The following is a 21,516-nucleotide window of genomic DNA, read 5'->3' on the forward strand; positions in this document are numbered from 1 at the left end:
AAAACTAAAATAGAAAAAATAATAAAAAGAAGAACAATGGCACAATCAACCAGCGAAGCCAACGTGACCCGTGCCGATACCGACACAAAGGAAGTCAACGCCAGTGAATTTAGAAATGTAAATCTTCCATCCTTTTGGAAAGAGGAACCAAATTTATGGTTCGTAATGTTGGAAAAGGAATTCACGGCGTACAACGTTAAATCGGATGCCGTAAAGTTTTCAGCGGTGATAAGGAATTTGGATACCACGCTGATAAGAGAGGTACACGACATCTTAGCATCCCCCCCCGAGCAATGTACGTATACACATTTAAAGGAAGCCTTAATACACAGACTAACTAAATCCGACGAACAACGGCTAAGGCGATTGTTAATGGGAATTGAGTTAGGAGACAAAAAACCGTCCGAACTTTGGAGAGAAATGAAACGCCTAGCAGGTGATAGTGTTAGCGAAAAAATGCTCCTAACGTTATGGATGCAAAGGATGCCAACCAGGATACAAGAGATCCTCGCCATTGCAGACGAAATTACGTCACCTGCAAAGTTAGCGGAAATGGGTGACAAGATCCTCGGGAGAGAGCGTCTGCCGGAAACGGCCGCCATTACTGAAGCAGCGCCAATAAGAAGTACCGCTCAAACAACAATCAACAGCGAGGTAGCGGAAATCAAGCGGGAAATCGCGCAACTAACAGAGAAGATGGAAAAATTGATGCGCGGCAGAAGAAGGTACCGAAGTTTCCGCGGAAGATCCCGAAGTAGAAGCCGATCATCAAGCAGACACCGAAACAATGACGGCCTATGTTATTACCACTGGAAATTCGCGGAACAATCGTGGAAGTGCAGACCCCCGTGCAAGTGGACAGGCCCGGATAAAAGAAAGCCTTCGGAAAACTAATGCAAGCGTCTCAAATAGAGGCAGTTGACGACGCGACGAGAAACCTGCGCCTCATGGTAAATGATAGGAGAACAGGAGCATGTTTTCTGATAGACACTGGTGCAGACGTCTCAGTGATTCCACGTACTTCGATAAGTGAAACCAAAGACAATACGTGTAAGTTGTACGCGGCAAATGGTGCAGAAATAGACACATACGGAAAAAAACTTTTAAACTTAAATCTTGGACTCCGTCGAGATTTTTCATGGAGATTCATTATAGCGAATGTTTCTAAAGCAATAATAGGCGCCGATTTCTTGCATTTTTATAATTTATTACCTGATTTAAGAAACAAAAAATTGTTGGACGGCAATACATTGCTTTCTAGGAAAGCAGAATTAGTAAGTATTGACGTTCCAACCATTTTGACCATTAACTGTAATAGTCCGTATTTAGAACTTTTTAGGGAGTACGCAGATTTAACGAAACCAACCTCAAAGAAACCCATCAGCCACACGGTGAAACATCATATAATCACAAAAGGTCCTCCAATAGCAGAGAGAGCAAGAAGGCTAAATCCGGAAAAACTGCGAATCGCACAAGCCGAATTTCAGCAACTAGTCAACGAAGGAATCTGTCGCCCGTCCAAGAGTCAATGGGCGAGCCCTCTGCATATGGTACCAAAGAAAAACGGCGAATGGAGGCCATGTGGAGATTATAGGCGACTAAATAGCGTTACGGTACCAGACAGGTACCCTATTCCACATGTACACGACGTCACGCAACAATTTCGTGACTGTAACATATTTTCTACAATAGACTTGTCTAGAGCATATCACCAAATTCCGTTGGCTGAGGAAGATATAGAAAAAACAGCGGTAATCACACCTTTTGGTCTGTACGAATACACAGTGATGCCTTTCGGTTTATGTAACGCGGCGCAAACGTTCCAAAGGTTTATGAACATAGTATTAAGCAAATTAGATTTTTGTGCCTGTTACATAGATGATATAATTGTAGCGTCTAAAAATAAGGAATCCCATGAAAAACATCTGCGTGCAATATTCAATAGACTTAGGCAATATGGACTAACAATAAACATTTCAAAGTGCAATTTTTTTCAAAATAGCGTTAACTACTTAGGTTATAAGATAGATAATAAGGGTATAGCGCCGTTGGATGAGCGAGTCCACGCTATACAAAACTATACAAAACCAAAGACTGTTTCAGATATGCGACGTTTCCTTGGGGTAGTGAATTTTTATAGGAGGTTCTTACCAAAGGCTGCAGAATGGCTTGATCCACTTAACAAATATATGGTAGGTGCCAAGAAGCACGACAAAAGACTGATAGAATGGAATCAAGCAGCGGAAGAAGCGTTCAAAAAAGCCAAAGAAGCAATTGCCACAGCAACATTATTGGCATACCCAAAAGAAAAAGCGATATTAAAATTAAAGACTGATGCTTCCGATAACGCAATTGGAGCAGTGTTAGAACAATTCTGTGATAACAAATGGGAACCACTAGGATATTTCTCAAGGAAACTAGAAAAAGCGCAAATTAGATATAGTGTGTATGATAGGGAATTATTAGCAATTTATAAAAGTTTAAAGTTTTTTAGGTATTTTGTCGAAGGAAGAGAATTAATAATAGAGACTGACCATAAACCACTGTCATACGCTTTTAAGCAAAATACGGACAAAGCAAGCCCAAGACAAGCCAGACAGTTGGATTACGTAGGACAGTTTACTTCCAAAATTGTTTATGTTGCTGGAAAGGACAATGTGGCAGCTGACGCTATGTCAAGACTGGAAACCATAGACATGCCAGTCCTAGTATCAACAGAAGAGCTAATGGCAAAGCAACAAGAGGATGACGAACTAAAGAATATTTTGGCAGAAGAAAAATGGAACCTGCAGAAGATTTTCCTCGATAGCTCTGATAAATACATATATGGCGACATAGTAGGAAAAAGCATAAGACCATACGTTCCAGTCTCTTTACGGAGGCAGATTTTTAAGAACGTACACAATTTGTCACATCCCAGCGGCAGAGTAACAAAACACCTTATAGGAAAAAGCTTCATGTGGCCAAAGATGAACAAAGATATCGCAGAATGGTCAAGTACATGTTTAGCATGCCAAAAGTGCAAAATAAGCCGTCATAACAAACAGGTACCTTCGAAAATAGAAGTACCACAAGGACGTTTCGAACATGTGCACATAGACATAATAGGTCCATTACCAACGATTAAAGATATGAGATACTGCCTAACTATGATCGATAGGTTTACTCGATGGCCAGAAGCAATTCCAATGCCAGATACCTCAGCAGATACAGTGGCAACAACATTCTATTCGCAGTGGATTTCGAGATTTGGTTCTCCTATTACAATTACAACTGATCAAGGAACACAATTTGAAAGTCAACTATTTGAAGCATTAACCAAATTAGTCGGAGCGAAAAGAATTAGAACAACAGCATATCACCCTGCGTCAAATGGAATGATAGAAAGATGGCATAGATCACTTAAAGCAGCAATAATGTGCCACGAAGAAAAAGACTGGGTAGGAATATTACCAACAGTGCTCCTTGGTCTACGCACAAGTCTAAAAGAAGATATAAAAGCTTCAGCTGCGGAATTGGTATATGGTGAAAACATCAGACTACCAGGAGAATTTTTCCTCAGCGAAGAGCTATTACAAGATCCACACATATTCCTAGAAAAATTAAGACAACATATAAGGCAAATCAGACCGATACCCACAGCACACCATATCAAAAAGAAACATTTTATTCAGGATAGGCTGTATACATGTACGCACATATTTTTAAGGGTCGACGCTGTAAAAAAACCATTAGAAGCGCCTTACGAAGGTCCATACGAAATTATACAAAGACTTACAGATAATATTTTCAAAATTAACTATAAAGGAAAACATATAAATGTATCTATAGAAAGACTAAAACCAGCGTTTGTCGAAAAAGATTGCAATACCGATTCGTATGTACCAATTAAAACTTATTAGGTTAGGATAGAGATAATGCAATATTTTTATATATCTTTACATATTTTTATATTTTTATATACTTGTAAACATCTATAATTTTAAGTTTCGCATTTTATGTAATAAGAAAAATGCTCCGAAGGGAGTAATGTAGCGGTACGACCGATGGTCGCGCCATCTAAGTTACTAGAAGGCTAGGGAACCACGCTAGCAAGTGTGGTCACCAGACGAGTACAGTCTGTGCGTAGCCGTTGAGAAGTGTACAACAAAGGAAAGCAAGTCGCATCCTAACAATAAAGAACATAAAACAAATTCAGTCTAATATTATCTTTACTATAGAGAAACCCTCTACATTATTCGAAGTACAGAGATTTAGTTTTTCAATTTTTTGTTTGTTAAGTTCGTTATTATTGATAATTTTAGAAAACAACTTAAATTAATTAAAGTAGGATAATAATTTCTTTTTATTATTGAAAATTTATATTGCAATGCTCGTTTGTGTTAGATATTTGTATGAATTTATTTTAAATTAAGTTACACTTAAAAAAATTATTGTTTATTATTATTATTATAAGAAGAAGAAATAGTTTGCTAACTATAATAAATAAAATATGTAAATTTCGTAGAACTTATGTGTATATCAATTTTATAATTTTAATGATAATCAAGTTATTGCGAATGTCTAATACTTAATGTAATATATGATGAACTTGATTAAACATGAATTTTATCATAGTTTTTATTTAAAATTGTGAAAGATAATTTGTTTAATCTGTGATATTTTGTAGCTTTACAAGAAAATAAAAAATGGCTAGTACATCCAGTGATCAAAGTATTATTGCTCAGAAGACTTGGGAAATGTCAAATGAAGTTGAAACAATCAGTGCTAGTGATGAAATTTACAAATTTGATAAACAACGAAACCAAGAGATATTGTGTATTAAGCCATGGGAAAAAAAGTAGGTCTAATATAAATATATAAACGTTTCCATAAGTTTAACATTATGCTAAATATAGAAATAGTTAAGTATAGAAATCTTATTTTATTTTTCTAATGCATTGGATTTGTTCAATATAGTCCTCATTTTTTCAAAGATATTAAAATCTCAGCATTAGCATTGTTAAAAATGCTAATGCACGCACGTTCTGGTAAGAAGAACGAAGTAATGGGTGTTCTGATTGGAAAAGTACTAGGAAATGTAATGATTGTTATGGATTCTTTTGCATTACCTGTTGAAGGGACAGAAACAAGGGTTAATGCGCAAGCTCAAGCATATGAATATATGACTGTATATATGGATTATATAAAACGGGTAAAATGGAAAAAAAGATCATTTTGTTTCTTGCATAATGTCATAGTATTTTGTTTAATGTAATAAAATATCCATTTAGGTTGGCAGATTAGAGAACGTTATTGGCTGGTATCATAGTCATCCAGGTTATGGATGTTGGTTATCTGGTATTGATGTGGCTACACAACTTATGAATCAAAATTATCAAGATCCATTTGTCGCTATTGTAATTGATCCTGTGCAAACTATTTCTGCGGGTAAAGTTTGCTTAGGAGCATTTAGAACTTATCCAAAAGTGCGTATCAAAAGTTATATAGAATTATGATTCTAATACATCTTATACAGTTGCATGCAAAATTATCCGACCAAACATAATTTAATCATTTAGTGTGGTTTACTAAATGCAGAATGAAAACTCAAATATATCATTGTAAAGCGTTTTTATTATGCCATCGAAATATGTCATTTAAATATTGTTTATAACTATTAACAATTATTTGTTACAAATATGACAATTTCTGGTTTTTCATAAATATCCGGTCATGTTCTATAAAGGTATTATTAATCAAGGTAAAATGTAATTTACTTCGCTATGTTCACGTTATCAGTCGCAAATGTATGTAAACATTGAGTTTGTTGTCTTTTCTGTATTGTACGATCAGTAACACTTTGCCAAAATGCCGAAACGCACGTCTCTCTAAACATTCGCAAATTAATTATAAAAATTACACGATGAAGGAAAAGTCTCCCGTGAAATATCAACAATTTTGGCTATCGGAAAATCGACTGTTAACAATATTATTATTAAATTTAAGACAACGGGTTCTTTAGAAACTAAACGCAATCCTGGGCGACCAAGAAAAATAACTAATCGTGTTGATAGAGTAATTAAAAGAAAGGTTTATCTCAGACGTAACAAAAATTGCTGCTATCAATGCATGCGAGTTACGCGAAGATAATTTAGCTGACATTAGTCAAAGTACTGTGTCACGAAGGTTGACAGAAGTGGGACTTTTCGGTCCCACTATTGTTGTTAAAAAACCACTTATCAGTTAGAAAAATAAGAAGGACAGATTGGAATTAGGAGATATGTTCGACGACCAAAAGGTACTAGATATGATTCAAGATATCAAATTACCCACTGTAAAACACGGTGAAAAAGTAGCATTATGCTATGGGGTGCATTTTCTCGGAAAGGCGTTGGCCCAATCTTTAAAATTGAAGACACAATGGACTCTATTAAATATAGAGATATCATATTAGATATGTAATTCTGCCTTATGCACCTCAAAACGTGCCACGAGGATGGATATTTTAGCAGGATAATGAGACAAAACATCAATTAAAGCTCCTTCAACAGTTTTTTTCCAGAAAAAAGTCCGAGTTTTAGAGTAGCCAAGTCAATCTCCGAACTTAAATCCCATAGAGCATTAATGGCAAGAGCTAAAACTAAAATTAGGGTCTAAAACATGTGCGAATAAAGCTGATTATTTGTGGGGAAAAAGTTCAAGAAGAGTGGAAAAATATCTGTCAAGATAAAATCATTAAACTGATTGAATCGATGCCTCACCGATGTGCTGCTGTAATAGCTACAAAGGATATGGCTACCAAATATTGATGAAAATTTAACATTTATTTCTTATATTTATTTTTTATTACTATTTCTGATTATTTTTTCTTCAGTTTTTTCTATACATAGTGCGAAATTTGTGCTTTGCCAGTTATTTATGAAAAACCAAAAATTATTATTCTTGTTATAAATAATTATAAATTGTTATATATAATTTTCTAATTACATGGTTTTATAACAAAAGAAAAATACTTTACGATGATAAATTTGTATTTGCATTTTGCACCCTTTATATATTACATAATCAAAAAGTGATGTTTGGCCGGATAATTTTGCATGCAACTGTATATACTTACGTATATATATATATATATACTTATCTTAAAATAACTTTTCTTAATTTATAGGATTATAAAAATCCTAATAAGGAGAAATCAGAATATCAAACAATACCTTTAGAAAAAATCGAAGATTTTGGTGTACATTGTAATCAATATTATTCTTTAGAAATATCATATTTTATATCATCATTAGATAGAAAATTGTTAGATTCTTTATGGAATAAATATTGGGTGAGCGTTCTTAGTTCTTCCAGTCTATTAACAAATACAGATTATACTACAGGACAAATATTGGATTTATCTAATAAATTAGAAGAAGCTGAAGTGACAGTAAAAAGAACGAGTAGAGGTGATAATTCAGCAACAAATCTTACACAAGCAGCACGTGATAGCTCTAAAACTACAATTGAAATTATACATGGTTTAATGACACAAATGATTAAAGAAAGATTATTTAATCAAGTTGGAGCGAATAAGATAGATTATGATTAAATTACTTATTCACATTCATCATAAGTTAATTTTAAGTGAAAAGAGAGAGCCAAATATAAATGCATTTGCAATACAAGCAATGTAATTTATACTGTTTTTCTATTTTAAGTTGTAATTTTTCATATTTTGTTAAGATATAAATGTATATGCTTACAAGACTGTATACTTAAAAAAAAAACCTGGTGTATCTAAAATTTCTAATATTTTCACATTTTTTATCTGTTCGAAAGTATGTACATAGTGTAAAGTTTTAACTCAAGCTTTATATATCACCGTAATGACCGGATTCATCCGGATCTCTGAATTTTTCTAAACCAAATAAACTAAAATTAGTTAACACATCTTCTTTCTGTTAAAAATAGAATATCCCGTTAAAAAAATATAAAAAGGATGTTATCATGATTATTTATCCGACAATAATTATTAAATGTTTAAATCAAAGAAATCGAATAAACTATTTATTATATTCTCGATCAAATAAAATTTTATGGCTGAGAAATTGTTAAGGTCGGCGCTACATGAAAACGCCTAAATTTTGACCGTTTTTCAGAGGCTTATTTAAAATGAAAGGAATAAATGAATCGTTTTGAAACTCAGCATGTTTATTCATTACTTATTAAAATATAAGAATCTGATTTTTTTTTTCAAAATGGCCGCCGTAGTAACTAATCTCCTGAGGTCCTCGCGGTGAAACGCATCAATCATGGTGATTTTTAGCTTTAGTTACAGCAATCTAAAATTTAAAAAAAGTGTCGGAGAGTGTTCTTAAAACATGTATCTTCTAGTTGAACTAAGGAAAAACTAAAAAGTTAAAAAAATCGTAAATTGGCACGACCCAGACAAAAAAGTCTGATTTTTGACCCTTTTTTTAACGGTTTTTGGGTCAAAAATGGCAATTTTTGAAAATTTTTGTAGCATTTTTAAAATTCAACTAGAAACTAATACTATAAAGAAAATGTGTGCTAAATTTCATAATAATCGGTTGAAACCTTTTTGAGTTATCTTTCAGCACAGTTTGAAAAAAGTCGTTTCGAGAAAACGCGTTCAAAGTTTAGCGTTCGCGTTTAGCGCCGAGTTGAGGCGAAGCACTTAAATAAATTTTTAATCGATAGATAATGCGAATTTAATTCTAAAAATTTACAGGCATATTTTTCAGATGGTAAATTAACTATTTATGAAAAAAAAAAGAAAATTCGATTTTTTTTTATTTTACATGTATCGCCGGCCTTAAACCAGATTTTAGTCTTCCAACGCTAGGAAGAACTCACGAAATTTCTATTTATTAAATATTAAAATAATTTACGTGTTTTGTGATGACAATGACAAAAATATCAATATATAACTTTATTTTTGAATTAATTCAATTTATTGATTTACAATATTTATAATATATTAATCCTAAAAATAGCATAGAAGCAATAATGAGAATCGTCCTACAAATTACGCGTATGCCATAAAATAATTATTATCGATATCAGTATTATTGTATTTGTATTATTCATTATTATAGTTATTATTGTTATAAATAAATTTTCAGTCATAAAAAACAAAATATTAAAAAACGAAATTTATTAATTTAGTTACATATAACTACTATACTATTATCATATTTATTAATTTTTGTATTGCCAAAAATACGAGTTATTATTTTTTTATTCAAACTTTTTTTTATTCAAATAGTGTTTTTTTTATTTTTATTTTTATTTTTATTATTGAATTTGTACTGACATTTATTAGAATATACTACAATTATCAAGTGGTAATGAAGGAATCTTGCTGCATTTATGTGCAGTAATTTTGTTATACAATAAAACATTAAATTATTATTATAGTTACGCACTTTTTGTAAATTACATCATTATTTTGTGATGCGGTTTTAATCTTTCAATATTCTAATTGCTGTAAAGCGCTTTTGTGCTTTTGTACTTCACAAGTGAAAAATTAATATTTGGAATGTAGAAATATCGCATGTGCTCTTCTATGAGACCGTTACAGTTTTCATTTTTATTATGAAATATACATAATATACTTTTAGTAGGTCACTTAAACAATCACTGTTTGAAAAAATATTAAAATTCTCGGAATAAAGCATTTTTTTGAATTATTTTCTTTGAGAATAAGTAAAATAAAGTAATATTCTCTTAGAGTTAAGACGAAATGCAATTTATATTAATTTTTAATGAATTTATGCATTTTTTATAAATATATATTTTTTATGCCGATTATTCAATTTTCCATTGAAATAACAATTAGTAACCTACCTCAAAAGTTTTTCTTAATAGACACTTTCATTTGAAAAATGTTAGTAGGAAATGAAAAAATTATTCAAAGATTCAATACTATTAATATTTGGAAGATTCAAAAAAAAAAAAGATTGTTTGTGTAAATTGAATTTTGCTAATGTAGCAAGCATTACAGAAGCAATCTTTTGTAATAATAATTTTGTTGTAATATAATATATTGTGTATATAAATACATAAATGCAGACAAGCTTTATTACTCATGAAAACGAATATTTATTGCTTTAAAATTCGAAAAATAAAATTACTTTTAAGTAGACATAGTTTACAAAATAGCTGCAGTATATTTATATTAATAACATCTATTATTTTTGATCAAATTTTAAAAAACTATTAATATTAAATAAATTAGTAAAACATAGAACTATGCACGATGGCGGCGCGTGCAGGAAAATCTAATAACATTATTTCTTTGTAAATTTCTACTGCTATTTTATCGTACACATGTATAAAAATTCATTGTATGTTATATATATATATATGTATGTTCAGTGTGTAAACACGAATGAATTTGATGTCACAGAAACACAATACAAAATGAATAATTAATGAGATAAGTTTTACTTACAATTACTCAAAATTTCACGTATACAAACATTTGACATAATTTAAAATCGTCAAGAAAATAATTCAATTGAATTTGATCAAAATTATCAATCATTTGTAATCACGACACAGAGCGCATGGAATTATATATATATATGTATATAGAAATTATGTAAGTGTAATAGTATTATACACTTTTTTTAAGATCTTAAATTTTCAATTGTATTATGATCATCTCTAAAGTTTTAATTTTAACTATTTTGTTAGCACCCACGACAATACTATTTTGCAAAATCGGTCATCTTCTATATATCATTAATCAAATATATTTTGTGGGTTGATTATTTAATGACATTATAATAGCAAGTTGTGTACACTAGCAATTATTAAATTGCTGAATTTCACAGTAATAGAAGATTCCCTTTCCTCTTCTATCTTATTATATATATATATATATATATATATATATATATATATATATATATATATATATATATATATATAATGTTTTAATTCATATACAGAAAGTATAATTATGTATCAGTTATAAATATATGAGTATATGCTGAGTAAGTGATTATTAAATCAATGATAACTAATTTTCAGTTGATCATAAATGCATGATTCTCAATTCAGTATTTTAGTAATGATCGAGTTTAGTAAAAAATCAATATTTATATGAATTGAGAATTATGCACAGTTGTTTTATGGCTATTTTAATTAACTATAACGATGGGCCATTACTTCTATATGTTCATCAAGATATTGTTCTGATTCATTGTCATGTTTCAAATACAATATGAATACTTCTGAACAAATTATTTCATTTTGTTTATATATTGTAAGATTAATGGAAAGGAAATCTTTCTTTACTGATGTAAAATCCATTGGTGCATTATCAATAGCTATAGCTGTACATTATACATATGAAATTACTTAGTAATGAAAATTTTTTAGAAACGTATAAAATCCGAATGATACAAAAAGTAGTTGATCATATGAGTTTAGAATGAATAACAGTCATATAAAATGCATATCTATAAATATCTCAACCAGAAGTGACCACTTAAAAATTTGTTTAATTTTTTTCTATGCTATTGTTCTTTTTTCCCCAATTACTTGCATTTAAAAATATTTTCAATCCATTATTCGCTATAATTTCTTTGAATAGCAGGTTCATACGTTCAATAATATACTGTATTAATAATATTTACATAAATTTAACCAATATTGTACACATTAGAGATGTACTAATTGTAAGTTTTACTTGAAGGAGAAATAATGTTGCTCATTGTTGCCCTCAACCCCTCACACCCACCCACATTCAAATATTCTTACTTCTTAATCATTTTTAAATATCATAATTCGCAATCTATATTAAACAGTAAATACAGTAATTGTTATAATATAACAATAGCAAAAACAAACTTAGGAAAGTGCTGAATATGGTGAAAGTAAGAATTCATTTATGTTAGAGAAAGAACAAAATGAATGAAGATTAGGGCAATAGGCCCTATGTATACCAATTTTGAACATTTCTGTTGTACATAGATTACATGACAAATTATTAATTTAATAAGCATTTGTTATGCAATACATTGAAAAAACTTCTTATTTTAGAAATAATTACACAAAAATGTATTTTGAAGTTTGGGCTAGAAAAATAGAATTGACAATCAGAACGTTAACAATTTAGTCAATTGAAAAGATCAGTTGCACAAGTGAAGTGTTGTATACACGTTAGCTACTATTTCATCAATTAATTCATACGTACAAAATTCTTGTTATTTTTTTTTTTTTTCATATGTAAATAAAATAAAAACGCGTTATCAATTAAAAAACAAACTCTGTTAAGATATTGTTGAAAGTCAATATTAACTCTGTTATTATGCAAAAATGATTAAATATATATATTTATATATATATATATATTGATTATTTTATTTTGAAATGTAAAGTTTTTGAAACAAGAAACTTCTACAAGTTTTAATATTTTCATTATTTAACTGCATTCTATATAGCTCTACTTTGTAATACAAATATAATTATTTAGAAAATTTTTCGAATCATCTCTGTGATTTCAATACAAATTCAAATCACAAAGAGAAACATAAAACGAAGCTATATCAACTCTTAAAAAAAACAGCATCACATTCATTCGTACAACGTTTTTTAATGTCGCATATGACAGTAAAATATGCATTATTAAAATTTATTATATTAGAAATAGCACATATCATCATATCGTCTTAAATGTTATCAACTACATAATATGAATATATTTTCTCTTTCTTGAATATGTTTAAACTCGTGACATTGCACTTGCAGAAAACGATGTATTTGTTAAGCTTAGGATTATAATTTATCAATTTTTCTTTTTTAATCTTTTTCACATTGCTCTGTGAGTTGAACTTTAGGCTACGCAAACATTATTGTACCGGAAGACCATCTTGTCATTAAATTGTAAGAATAGTAAAATATTTCAATGGGTATTTCTATGTAATTCCGCATTTCTAAAATCAGAAGAAATTTGATTAATTACCTAGGTTGGAAATTAAATAGTGCCAATCGATACAAAAGAGTTACATGTTTGCACCTGTTACTGTCCTTCAAAGTAGTCACCAACGTTGTGTAGAACCCGTTAGCAGAGCCTGTTCTGTTGATGGTGCGAATAGAGCGGTTTACTGCCTGTCGAACCTCTGGAACAGTTCTGAAGCGAATGCCACGATGGGTTCCGCATGAATTGACGAAAATGCAGAAATGGATGCGTTACGACGCTGCTCAGACGCACTTGGAGTGCTATGAGCGCGAATGAGAGGCTTTCTTATGCCGTATCGTAACACTGGATTAGACATGGGCAGTAGACCGCTCCATTCGCACCTTCAACAGAACAGGCTCTGCTAACGGGTTCTACACAATGCTGGTGACTACTTTAAAGGACAGTTACAGGAGAATACATGTAACTCTTTTGTATCGGTTGTGAATAAATAGTTGCCACTATTTAAGTTCCAAACTACGTATATATATATAAAAACATACACGCACGCACGTATACACTCTATTATATTATTTTATACTATACTATATAATATATGTTATACTATATATTTCAATACAAATGAAAAATAAGCAATAATAGTATGAAAACTTTTTCAAAATATTTAGAGATGCAGAATTAACTATAGAAATGACAAATATTAATAGATTACATTGATTTCACAAATAATGTAGCTTTATTATTACTTCCAAAAACCTGCTCACACATAATGGCACCGTTTACAGTTTATTTTCCTCTTTTTCTTTTTTCTTTTGTGCTCGACATTAATTTCACTTGTTTTTTTATTTCTTTATTTCATTCAAATTTATTACAAAGAAAGTATATTGCATAATAACTAAAATTTCAAAAACACATTTTTCTACCCGTAATTCTCTAATTCCTACTAAACGCCATTTTTTTTATCGGTAAAAATATAAAGATATGAATGATTGTGATGTTTTATAAATTGAAATTTTGTTATTTTCAAAAATAAATTCACTAAGCAATATTGAAATCAAATAGAATGAAGCGATTAATAGCCACAGAGAGTACATATTTACATAAATTAAGATAAGTAATAATAAAATATTATTACTATTGTAATTATTTTTATATTAGCTCTTTAAATTTTGTTAAAACGATATAAAACTAATTTATTATTATTTTAATTAATTAAAAATCATAAATAAAAATGTCCTGCAAATGAGTAAGACATTAAAGTTTCATCAATTCAAACAATTTTCATATACAGTAAAAAGAATGACATAACTACGTTATATTATCATTAACGTTAATATTACCAATTTATGAAGGAACGTTCTACGTATATATACGAAAGTTGGAACTTAAATAGTGACAACTATTTATTCACAACCGATACATGTTTGCTCCTGTTTCTGTCCTTTAAAGTAGTCACCAGCGTTGTGTAGAACCCGTTAGCAGAGCCTGTTCTGTTGATGATGCAAATGGAGCGGTCTACTGCCTGACGAATCTCTGGAACAGTTCTGAAGCGAATGCCACAATGGGTTCCGCATGAATTGACGGAAATGCAGAAATGGATGCATTACGATACTGTTCAGACGCACTTGGAGTGTTATGAGCGCGAATGAGAGGCTTTCTTACGTCGTATTGTAACACTGGAGGAGACATGGGCAGTAGACCTCTCCATTCGCACCATCAACAAAACAGGCTCTGCTGACGGTATACTACGCTTTCTAAATCGCTGGCAACGGGTTCTGCACAACGCTGGTGACTACTTTGAAGGACAGTAACAGGTGCAAACATGTAACTCTTTTGTATCGGTTGTAAATAAATAGTTGCCATTATTTAAGTTTCAATCTACGTATAATTTGGAAGTAATTACAAAAATACACATCATTGTGTAATTAAATCAGTGTGTATACAATATTAGAAAATTTTGTCTGTTCATATTTTGTGATATTATACTGAATTTTGTGCAAATGTCAACATACTGAATGAATGAATGAGTTTAATTGCAAGCAAAGAATAATATTATAGAATCACAGTAATACAGCCATTGTTACCTCGTATTATTCACAAAAATGCTTAGATATTAATTGTGTTAATATCTATTTTGATATAAATTATATTTAATCCATAAAACTTGAATAATTTCTTGGATATATTTGAAAAAATCATCATATCATAGAAATGACAAATATTATTGTTTTCTATCTAAGCAGTTTTGTGATATCTCGGTAGGCAGAAATATGAATTTTTAAAGATACACATAACTTAGTAAAATATACAGAACATTTTACATTGAATCATGAATGTGTTGCTGTTTGTTTCATTATAAAATAAATATTAAATGATTCCATAAACATTGGACACAATGACTAATGCAAATAAATATGTCTAATTTTAGATCAATATTGTTACGTGGTAGATAATTGAATAGTTTTAATATCAAAATTATAAGCAAATAAAAATGCTACAAATATATAGCTAGTAATTGTTTGTATTAAATATATATATATATATATATATATATATATATATATATATATATATAACATAAATTCGGTAAATTTGTTCATCAAATTTCTTCTTTAAGTATTTCATACTACTATTTTACAGAATTTATTATTGTACAATATTCTAGTGATTATGTGTTTTGTTGCCTGGTGTGCACAGATAATTCTTCTTCTATATTAAAGAACCCATCTGCTTTCTATTAAATATACGTCTTGCATATTAAATAACATGCAATGTATGTGTATAAATGTCCAACTAGTTCACAAACAAATATCACAATATGGTTCTGTTCCAATGTTTTTTTTTTTTTTAAACAGTAGAAGAATCATTTGCACAAAACAGCGCATGTAACGTTTGCATTTGTATTATTGTATCTTGTCAAAAATATATTGTTTAATTTTGTCTGCCCTATTGTTGGTTTTTTTGTGTGCAGTATATAAGAAATATACAAAGATAGTAATTTACATGATGTTTTTTTTATCAAAAAATGGCATTCAATTAGAAAATTTCAATGCAGCTGATAATTTGAAAAATGAATTAGTTGTGCATTGTATTTTTACATTACACACGCGTTAAAATAAGATTTTATTCATGAAATGCTACTTATTTTCTTGCATACGCCTACTTTTAGCATATACAAAGCTTCACAAACAAATCAATGTTAAATAGATATTATATTGTCAAATTAAGAATTACTATGATAGAAATTGCTGTATAATTGGCAAATATTCTGTATCTGTGCATATAGTAAAGTAAAAAAAAGAAAAAAGAAAGAGACAAAAATTGCAACTTTTTAGTATGAAGAGTATAATATAAATACTTTTATATCTTAACACGTTCGTCGCCATGGCACCGTATACCGGAGACGGGGTATGCTTCACTGGGGCCCCCGTCACCGTATACGGTGACGCTCTTCTTGTTGAAGTTATAGTATTTTTAGTTGGACAAACTTTTCACATTTCACAAACAGAATTATTTTCGGTAAATAAAAGATAGTTTGATATTTGATTATTTTTGATAAATAAACGATATTTTCTTCCCTCCGGGCAAAAAGCGTCAACTTTTCTGCCGCTGTTCAAAACGAAGTTGCCCCTTTCCGCCTACGTCAAGCAGAAAAAATGTATACTCACCATGGGCAGTAAATAAGGAAGCCTCAGAGCACAATTACATGTAATCTGAGACATTTCTTACTTTACGTCCCTAGGTGGGTAATATACTATTTTATATTTGATTATTTTCGGTAAATAAAATATAATAATATAATATAACCATAATACTCGGTTTGCATTGTTGATATTTCTACTTAGCGCTTCTTTACGTTACGTAGGCGCGCCGACAGTCACATTTTGGGCCTAACGAGAAACTCAACCGAAACAGGCTGGGCGACGAACGTGTTAAGTATGAAGAGTATAATATAAATACTTTTATATCTTAACACGTTCGTCGCCATGGCACCGTATACCGGAGACGGGGTATGCTTCACTGGGGGCCCCCGTCACCGTATACGGTGACGCTCTTTTTGTTGAAGTTATAGTATTTTTAGTTGGACAAACTTTTCACATTTCAAAACAAAATTATTTTCGGTAAATAATAGTATATTATTCACCTAGGGAGGTAAAGTAAGAAATGTCTCAGAGCACATGTTTTTTGACCTCGGCTTTGCCTCAGCCAATAATTACATGTACTCTGAGGCTTTCTTATTTACTGCCCACGGTGAGTACACATTTTTTCTGCTCGACGTAGGTGGAAAGCGACAATTTCCTTTTGAATAATAATATAATATAACCATAATACTCGGGTTGTGTGCATTGTTGATATTTCTACTTATCGCTTCTTTACGTTATGTATGCGCGCCGATAGTGAAATTTTGGGCCTGACGAGAAACTCAACCGAAACGAGCTGGACGACGAACGTATTAAAAATGATATTATTAATGTTAGGTGAAATATGAAATAGAAAAGTTACAAATTATCAGAATATTGTAAATGATATTAATTTAACTGCACTTTTTTAATGTGATATTATTGATGATTCTTTATAGCATTCTGATATATACAAGAGGCAAGAAAAATGAAGATTAAAGACAGACAGACAGACAGACAAACCAACAAACGGGACAGCAGTATATATAAATATTCAATTGTTTTGTTTTTTTTTTTTTTTTAGTACACAATATATCATCAGCTACTCATGTATTTTGTTACTTTCCTATTATCCTATTTTGTAGCTAAATTTGTTGTTTTCATAATATAATTTATGCTTTGATTAATTATATTTTATTCATATTATTGTTATAAGTAAAATAGTATATATCGTAATTATTTATTATATTCATAAATATATTTAGGAATAATTTTCCTAAAATTTTCAACTTTACGCGATCGTGTTATTATTATTATTATTTTCTTTACAAAATGCAAAATAAAATGATATTTTTATATTTATAATTAATATATATATATGTATATATTTAAATATTATATTTTGTGGATTAATATAGTGCAATATATTTTAAACATAAAAAATCATCTAATTGTGTTGAAAAAGAAACAAAATTATTTTCGATCACGGAAAGCTGACAATCCCAGCATTCTTTATAAGTACTCTCTATGAATAATTTGTCTGTTGTTTTGTTTTTGTTTTTTTTTTTGTTTTTTTTTTTGTTATTTATTCTAAGTTAACAGTCATGCGTAATATTTTACATGTATATGCAATTACATAACATTAATAATTGCTAATATTGATTTTAAAAATCGAAATCTTTATATTATAAATATATGGAGGAATTATATATAACTTTTCACATTTTGAAATGATTGTTGTACTTATAAAGAATGCACTAAATAAACATAATAAAAATGCATTATTACAGTGCTAAACGGATTTAAATCGCAATGATATTTTGCAAATGTCATGGTATATACGGTCCAAAAAAATAACAAAAAAAAACATTTAGACATTATAGAAAAAATATCTGTATTTATATTATTAAGTGAATGTTGTTTATTATCATTTTTAAAAATGCCTTTATTTTTTTTTTTTTCGTTTTTTTTTTCCAGGCGATTTTTATTAATAAAAAAATATTTGATCTTTTTTTTTTTTATCTCTCTCTCTCTCTCTCTCTCTCTCTCATAATTTTTAAATACTATTTTTTAGACCGTTTATACCATTAAAAAAAAGTATTTTTGTTGTTGTTGTTGTTTTTTTTTTTAATAACATCTATAATATCTGAATATTAATAATTTGCAATAAAAACGCACCTAATAAAACATTTATTTCTTTTCTTTTTGGCCTCATTGTTCAATACTAAACTATGAATGTGTAATTGGAAAAAAAATAAAAAAAGAATAAAATAAACAATTTATTTAATGATGAAAGTTAAATAATTAAATAATTAAGTATAAAATTGATTTATAATACCCTTTTCAAAATTAATTTTGATTAATAATAACAAAGTACTAATTCGCTTTGAAAATATAATTAAAGTTAGATTTGACTGTAAAAAAAAAAAAAAAAAAAAAAAAAAAAAAAAAAGTAAATAAAAACCCAAGCTGAAAAGAAAAAAAAAAAAAAGGAAAAAAAAAGTTATTGTTTTCAATGTGCAATTTTTTGTATTGGTATTATACATTTTTAAAAATTATTTTATAATAATTTTTATAATCTTTAAATAATAATAATAATAATAATAATAATAATAGTCTTCAAAATTGATTATTATAATAATAACATTTTATGTCTATGAGGAAAAAAATAGTATATCATTCCTATCTAACTTCTAGTCATTTATATATCTTAGGCAAAATTTAATTCTTCTTTTTGTTTTGTTTTGTTTTTTTTTTTCATCTTGAATGAATAGTGTTATTTTCCATGAAGATCATCAACAACTGCATTGTTAAAAATGAAATATTTCATAGAGCCGGTAGTAGTAAAGTAGACGACGCACATTAGACGTCCTTATGTAGAAAAACTAACTCTGGCATGTTTATTAATTTCATGCCAACAAGCTGTCACACGTACGTCACAATTTACTTGTTCTTCTTCTCTTTCTATTATATAAATATCAATTATTATTATTATTTTTTTCTTTTTGATTAAATTGAAAAATCCTAAGTATTATCCTAATATTCTTCTTACAGCTAAAATGTCAAATGTATAAACACAAAATTGAGTTTAATGTAATGTAATGTAATCATTATTGAAGATGATTCTCTTTATAACTATTTTATACTAATAATATTATAATAATAATAATAATAATAATAATAATAATAATAATAATAATAATAATAATAATAATAATAATCTTCGTAATGAGCGTACTACTGTTACGTTAAATATACCTATCTAAATGTTGTTTTCTATAGATAAAGCATAAAACATTTATTGTACATGCTATACTTTATGTTAATCATTATTAAATGAGAAAAAAAAAGCACATTCATATAAAATTAAATTATTATTATTTTTTGTTTGTTTTGTTTTTTCTTAATTTATCCAAATGTATTCAAAATAGAAAAATTTTCTACATAAAATGTAACTTTACTTTTTTTTTATTGTGTATAAAATATACAAAAAAAAAAAAACAAAAAAAACAAAAAAAAAAGAATAAAGAAATTAATATTTATTAAATAACTATGTTAAATAAAGATATTCACATTTGTAATATAGCAAAACATATATAACTTGTACTTTTTTTTTTTTTTTTTTTTTAGATAAATATTTAAAGTCCCATTTTTACGATTTTTTGTTTGTTTTTTTTTTCTGTTTGTTATTGTAAGAAATTGTATTATTTTCTATATATGTAAAAATTTACATAATATTATGTGACTCTAATATATAACATTTATCATCGTTACTTCCTCAACCAAAAATATAAAATTTGTTAATACTTATAATCAGTACAGAGGTCAATTGAAAAATCCTAAATACATACTTTAAAATACAGTATTATAGAAGTATTATTTTTTACGACATACGTATAACAGCTCAGCATTAAGAAAAGAAGAAGAATCCCTTCCATTGATATCCTAATTGGGATATATTTGTTGCGCTTAGTTTTATATTATTATTTTTTTTTTTTTAAATAAATATATATTTTTAGGGTCCCAAATCTTTGTCCATTATCGTGATTACAATGTTTCAATATTAAATGTTCTGTAACTATTACATATACTTGTGTGTTATACAAATCTCAACTACACATCTAGCATACTGCTAGTATAATATATATATATATATGTATATATATATTGGTGGACTGTCTTTTGAATGAAAAAACGTCTATACTTTTGAAAAAAAAAATGTAATAATAAAAGAAACGTGTACTGTCAATGTCATAGTTTAAAAAATATATCATGTAACTACAGTTTCCATGCATAATATTGTACATGGAATATTTTGTGCATGCAATATCAACGTTTACTTTGGTAAGATAGAAAAACTATGTACGTTGCATCAATTATTACTGTGATATTATAGTTCTCATAAGTAATTATTATAACAGTGTAAAAAGCATGTATTTGCTTTTCCATTGTATCCAATTGAAAATGTATTCAATTTTGATATACTATTTTTATGATATTCTTAAGAAATACGTTTTACAAGCAAAAAGTGCAAATATTAACAATGGGATTATTCCAATGAAAATTTCGGACCTAACTTGTAGAGACAACTGGTGTCTGGCAATACGGGCACTCACGCTGATTTGGAGCGCATGTTGAGCATACCACGTAGTGATTACAAGCAAGAGTTACAGTACGATTTTGTTCTTCACAAACCATGCACTTCGCTGCAGTTTCTCTGTACAGCACCTGGAATGGCAAAAGCCGAAGTACCTATATTGTTTCATGAAATAATTCACGCTACATACAAATAAATAACTTCCTCCTGATCAATCATTACTGATAAGTAGAAATTTACAAAATGTTCACATTTTTGTTTTAACGCCATTATTGATGTTAAATCGTGTATGCATAAATACTGATATAAATACTATTTTACGTACATTATGATAATATCAATATTAATACTAATTGAAATAATGTTCCATATACCAGTCA

At 28.9% G+C, this 21,516-nt stretch overlaps 3 protein-coding genes across 17 annotated transcripts in view; 2 read left to right on the top strand and 1 right to left on the bottom strand.

The window, feature by feature from the left end:
• The first annotated feature begins 36 nt into the window (after positions 1 to 36).
• Positions 37 to 894, top strand: LOC149031848 (uncharacterized). The gene has a single exon (XM_089174494.1). The coding sequence runs from the start codon at positions 37 to 39 to the stop codon at positions 892 to 894; it is 858 nt and encodes a 285-aa protein (XP_089030620.1).
• A 3,341-nt stretch (positions 895 to 4,235) lies between these two features.
• On the top strand, positions 4,236 to 13,987 carry LOC149031849 (COP9 signalosome complex subunit 5-like). Of its 7 annotated transcripts, none has more exons than XM_089174502.1 (6): positions 4,236 to 4,326; positions 4,670 to 4,840; positions 4,960 to 5,030; positions 5,121 to 5,194; positions 5,274 to 5,468; positions 7,151 to 13,987. In XM_089174502.1, the coding sequence occupies exons 2-6, from the start codon at positions 4,689 to 4,691 to the stop codon at positions 7,574 to 7,576; spliced, it is 918 nt and encodes a 305-aa protein (XP_089030628.1). In that variant the 5' UTR covers positions 4,236 to 4,326; positions 4,670 to 4,688; the 3' UTR covers positions 7,577 to 13,987. The 7 variants fall into 7 exon arrangements, with proteins under 7 accessions (XP_089030628.1, XP_089030629.1, XP_089030623.1 ...); XM_089174503.1 differs by having other exon boundaries at positions 4,977 to 5,030; XM_089174497.1 differs by having other exon boundaries at positions 4,960 to 5,194.
• Positions 9,259 to 21,516, bottom strand: part of unk (RING finger protein unk) — a 31,606-nt gene continuing 19,348 nt past the window's right edge. For all 9 annotated transcript variants that reach the window (XM_089174496.1, XM_015334152.2, XM_015334151.2 and 6 more), the window contains one exon: positions 9,259 to 21,267. In XM_089174496.1, coding sequence (XP_089030622.1) covers positions 21,112 to 21,267 — 156 coding nt within the window. In that variant the 3' untranslated portion in view covers positions 9,259 to 21,111. The remainder of the gene's footprint in view (positions 21,268 to 21,516) is intronic.

The sequence above is a fragment of the Polistes dominula genome, unplaced genomic scaffold, assembly GCF_049000335.1.
Source record: "Polistes dominula isolate Pdom_NZ unplaced genomic scaffold, Pdom_raw_medaka contig_68, whole genome shotgun sequence".
Taxonomy (NCBI): Eukaryota; Metazoa; Arthropoda; class Insecta; order Hymenoptera; family Vespidae; genus Polistes; species Polistes dominula.

Excerpts from the sequence above, each read along its gene's own strand:
- LOC149031849 (XM_089174497.1), top strand. The coding sequence starts at position 4,689 with ATGGCTAGTACATCCAGTGATCAAAGTATTATTGCTCAGAAGACTTGG. Across the intron at positions 4,841-4,959 it reads ATTAAGCCATGGGAAAAAAA|TCCTCATTTTTTCAAAGATA; the intron begins GTAGGTCTAATA and ends TGTTCAATATAG. Across the intron at positions 5,195-5,273 it reads ATATGGATTATATAAAACGG|GTTGGCAGATTAGAGAACGT; the intron begins GTAAAATGGAAA and ends ATATCCATTTAG.
- LOC149031848 (XM_089174494.1), top strand. The coding sequence starts at position 37 with ATGGCACAATCAACCAGCGAAGCCAACGTGACCCGTGCCGATACCGAC.